This window comes from Pseudonaja textilis, chromosome 1 (assembly GCF_049901715.1).
Source record: "Pseudonaja textilis isolate UNSWEBS1 chromosome 1, rPseTex1.2, whole genome shotgun sequence".
NCBI classification, from domain to species: Eukaryota; Metazoa; Chordata; class Lepidosauria; order Squamata; family Elapidae; genus Pseudonaja; species Pseudonaja textilis.
This window is the reverse complement of record NC_141990.1, coordinates 45,802,693-45,807,786: the sequence shown is the minus strand read 5'-3', so window position 1 is coordinate 45,807,786 and position 5,094 is coordinate 45,802,693. Positions and strand designations below refer to the sequence as shown.

The window sequence follows — 5,094 nt, the reverse complement described above, 5'->3', positions numbered from 1 at the left end:
TATCTGGGAAAGAAAAATATGATTCTTAGCGTAGTTTGTCTTAGCCACTGTCTTCAATCATATACCATTTACTCTCTTGACACTTGTGAAATACTCTGAAGGGGGTGGAGCAGCCATTTATTTCCTTACCATTTGTTGAATTCTGTGAAAGCTTTTTCCATGGAAACTGAATGCTTGTTCAAAAAGGACTTTATCTTCAACCGTCCATTCATCTGGAAAAGGAGTAAAATTCGGGAGATCTGCAAGGGATTTCTCAATGTTGTGCTTATGCCAGAACAACATGCCAAGTGCCTTTTAAAAAAAATCAAACAGGTGTAAGTTTCATGATGTGCCATATTGACCTTTTACTTTCTTATGTTATCTTAATGATGTGCAAGATCACATCCAGGTTTGTCAGAAGGCACATTTTATCCACCTAGTTACATTTAACGTTTTTAATACTTTCTCCAATACAACCTATATATTCTGATGTAAAAAAAAAGAAATGGAAAGTTTCTCATTGTACAATATATTGTTGCAAACAACAACATAACTGCCATTTAATCCCTTTCTTCGGCTTATATTCCATATTCTGTAGTCTACACTGAACTATAATCAAGTTCAAAGAGTTTACTTTAAAAAAAAGGATTTTTGCCTTTCCAAATTATTGAATTATTCTCACAAAGAAGTTTCAACTACATTGTTGAACAGTATCTGTTATGCTACAGTATGCAAGTAATATTTACACTGAAATAACTACACTTGTTTAAATAAATAAAAATGATAATTTGGGACTAAAATATTCAGCTCCATCATCTCTGACAATTCTGGCTGGATCTAATGGGAGTTGACATTTTAATTGTCCAGAGGGCCACAGGCTTCATTCATTCTCTAAATAAGCTGACACTGAGGTAATTTGAAGATCTTCCCTTTCATATCCAAATCAAATCTGAAGTTTAACACTACTTTCCACTCATTTTGGAAGTTAGGTTAGCTGATATCAGAAGTGAGACTTTTACCAGTGACCTTTTTATTATAGAGCTCTTCCCTGGGGATATTTGAAGGGCCCTCTTTTCCCCTTTACTTCCTTTAGAAGGAACAAAAGATGAAACATTACTTATTTTCTCTGTTTTCTCAAACAATACGTGTTATTTTATAATTGTATAGTTTTACTGATCAAAGCCCTGCAAAGAAAAATGCTAAATTGTCTTGTACTAATTAATCCTTTTAAATTCTTACCTGTTCCACATTGTATCCATGTTTTTCCTTTGCTATAGCAATGTATTCATCCACTGTGTAACAGAAGGATGCTAGAATTATTTTCTAATATATTCATAGAAAAAAAACATTTTAGGATCCTGGATCCTTGATTACATTGTACCCATATTATTTCATTCTGGTTTATTTAAATACTGAAATATATATTTGTGTTCATGTTAAATATCATTTTATTTATCTTTATATCCTGCTTCAATTATACATTTCTCAATTCAATCTCTAAACATGCATATACCGAAAAGATTCTATAGAAATGGAAAAAAGCTATTGATCAAAATTGCAATCTTACATTGATTCAAGTGTAGTAAAAAAAAAATCCAACAATAAGCACAAAAATGCCCATCTTGAAATAATCTATGGAAAGTCTAAAATCCAATTCATTACTGCCCCAGAGCTTTGCAACACCTTTTCATCAGCTGTATGGGTACTTTGAATTTTCTTCCTTCAAGCCTCTTTTCTGCTTCAATGTAATAATATTACACTCAAATATGAGTGCAATACAAAGAGATTCAACGCAGTGTTTATTTTTTTGCACTGTTGATCTTTATTGAAAAACAGCTAAGATCTCTGTTTGGTTAAATAAAGGTAGCAAGGAAAGAGAAGAAGAATCAGATGAAGAGAGCTAAAAGTATAAAACTAATGTGGAGAGATAAATGTGACATGTTCAGAAAGTCTGATAAAAAACAGGGAGCAAGAATATTTCATTTAGAAGAGCAGATTTTATTTAAGCCCTGAAATATGCAACATGAAAATGTGATATATTTGTTAATTTGATGCCGTTTCTCAAACATTGGAACAACTAATTTTCTGAATTGAGATGCAGATATTTAACAATCTACGACAAAACTGCAATGGTTTCAACTGTCATTTCCCCCATTTTTAAAACATTTTGCTCTTAATCTAACTCTTAAAAGAATTAAATCTTACCGTCATACAATTAGGAATCCTTCCTTTCTCCCATGAGCTGTTCAGAGCATCCAGAAGTGGAGGTGCTTCAGTCTCTTCTGGAAAGGCTGGACGTAAAACTCTGGGACACTCCTCCTCCTCCACGGGACATCTCAGCGTCCCCCAGTTTTAGCTCAGCCTTCGTGGTAAGAGGTTGTGCACTCCCTGACTGGAATGGTTTTCTGATTCAGGTTTGCTCTTGGGTTATTTCAGCTTGTAAAAATCTTCCCCATTTAATTTGGCTTTTTTCAGGCTTGTGCCTCTATTAGGTTGCCTCGATCAGTTTAAAAACAGTTTCTTTGTAACTAGCGGAGCCTGCCACTCCGCGGGCAGCCTGAGGCGACTGCCTCAGGCAATTACCTTATCTAATTTTCCAATCCACCTCAGATCCTGTATAGCTGGTTTCCCTTGTTGGGGACCAGGGATCCAGAAAGTTCTCGCTTGGAGTGCTTGGGGGTTTCCCTTGTTGGGGACCCTTAGATACTGTTTACCATATGCACAGTTTTACATATAGATATAGGCACATGTATATGTATATGGGCGTGTATATATAGATATATAGATATATATAGACTTACTCTCCTGGAGGAGTGTTCTACTTTCAGCCACAGGGGAAGGCATCACCCCAAAGTACAAATATTAATAAAAATAATTTTAAAAATAATAATTAAAAATTAAAGTCAGAGGCAAGAGAATCAGTCATCCATAATGGAAGGTGACAACGCTTTCCGTTCCAAGTCAAATAAATTCCGAGATAAGCCAGTGGGCCCCCAAAAGGCCTCTAAGGCAGCGGATAAGGATGCCCATAGACAGCACCTTGCTTTGGAAAGGCAATTGCAGAAACGAGCCAGGGAGGCAGACAAGATGGCTATGACACAACAATCTGATCAGGACCTAAGTCCATTGATGGGGCCCTTGGACTTATCTACCCAGCCTAGGCAGGCTATTTCTGGACAATCTCCCATAGGCACAACTCCTCCAATGAGCATTGCCCGGCTAATCCCAGAGGCAACCTTCACCCCTACGGTCGCCGGCAGGAGGAGGGATTACCTGAGACTATCCCCATCAAAATGAGGCAATGGATAGAGATGGTGATTCAAAGGGGCATTGCGGCTGGAGTTCAGCAATCCATCAGGACCAGACACTTATCGGCTGCTTCGGATGCGGGATCTCTGTCCGTTCGATCCTTTGTGCATATGGAACAACATCAAACTCACGTATTCCCCAATATTCCTAACATACCAGCCCAGGGTCTTCGGGAGGAGGTGGAATTTGAGGATCAGGATGTTCCCATGGAGGGGGGGTTCGATCCATCAGATGGACTTGGGGTTGTCAGAGGCTGACCCACTAGAACGGGGAATGTTGGACGATGAAGGCCTCATTCCAGACCAACCTACCTTTTCTGGCCTTTTTCGTATCTTTAAATCCTTATTGTTCAAGGCAAAGAACACCGCTAAAGTAGGCACATCAAACCCTCATCCATTGTCAACAGGGTCTCAGGACAAATCCAAGGATCTAATATTCTCACAACCGGCTAATGAGGCAGAAACTATTCCTGCCCCTCGTATGTTTGCTGAATTAGTACAAAATTAACGGGCATCAGCAGCATCATACCCAGCCCCAACAGGGTATGATAAACGATATTATAATTTGGCACCAGAGTTTTCAAATTTTCTCAAAATGCCAGAGGTGGATGAGCCCATTGTGGCACTGGCCTCTTCTTCAACCTTTCCCAACGAGGCTGAGGAAGCCCTGAGACCGGAAGAAAAGAGAGCAGAGTTGACACTCCGTAGGGCACACGTTTCTGACGCCTGGGCCATTAGGGCAGCTACAGTGGCATCCTTTTATACACGGTCCTCCCTACGATGGCTCTTCCACTTGTGGGATATATTGCCGGCGTCAAATGTAAGAGCCCACCAGGACATAGCTAAAATTATTGCAGCAGCAGAATTCTCCGCCGACGCCACTTTTAATGCAGTCAAATTCTCGTCTAGGACCATAGCATCTCACGTATCAGCACGGAGACTGCTATGGCTCAGGCATTGGCAGGTGGATACCAAGCATAAATGCAAGTTGGCATCAGCCCCAATATCGGGGGATAAATTATTTGGCAGTGTCTTGGAGCCCCTCCTTACAGAGAATAGAAACAAGAAAAAAGTGCTTCCCTCTCTCTTTCGGAGGTCTGAAAACAGAACGCCCCAGGCATTTTGAAGGGGTTCCTTTTGGCCCTACTATCAAGGCCCATATGTTCCCAGATCTCAGAGAACATCAGGCTACAGGCCCAGTTTTAGACAGGATAGGTCTGAATCTTCCGAAAGAGGTCAGCGGGGAGGCCAAAACAGAAGAAACCAGAGGCCAATTTTTTCATCGCCTCAAGTGAGTCCTTGACAGCAGTTCCCACTGGAGGGCAGCTAAAATTGTTTGCTGATCAATGGGACAGCTCCACCTCTGATGCATGGGTCAAGGACACTATTAGGTTTGGTTTGATGCTAGAGTTTCAATCCTCCCCCCCAAACTTTTTCATTAGGAGCCCTAGGTCCACGGACCCCATTAAGAGGGTGTTGATGCAGGAGGCTATCAATCATCTTCTACATATTCGGGCCATTAGAGAGGTCCCATCTGAACAGCGGGGTCAAGGCTGTTACTCTCTATTGTTTGTGGTCCCAAAGAGTTCGGGGGGCTGGAGGGCAATTCTGGACCGCAAACGTCTGAACAGATCATTGGTTTATCGAAAATTCAAGATGACTACTCTCCAGTCCATTCTGCTCAGCATCAGAGAGAACAATGTCCTGACCTCTATAGATCTCACAGAGGCTTATCTACATATACCAATTAGACCTGCTCACTACAAATATCTTAGATTTTGCTATTGTGATCGGCACTACGAATATA

The 5,094-nt window shown here is 40.6% G+C and overlaps 1 protein-coding gene across 3 annotated transcripts in view; it reads right to left on the bottom strand.

The window, feature by feature from the left end:
• RCOR3 (REST corepressor 3) overlaps positions 1-5,094 on the bottom strand; it is a 34,584-nt gene that overhangs the window by 10,065 nt on the left and 19,425 nt on the right. For all 3 annotated transcript variants that reach the window (XM_026695802.2, XM_026695803.2, XM_087932978.1), the window contains exons 4-5: positions 1,219-1,271; positions 130-291 (exon numbers count right to left, since the gene is read on the bottom strand). In XM_026695802.2, the coding sequence (XP_026551587.1) occupies positions 130-291; positions 1,219-1,271 (215 nt within the window). The remainder of the gene's footprint in view (positions 1-129; positions 292-1,218; positions 1,272-5,094) is intronic.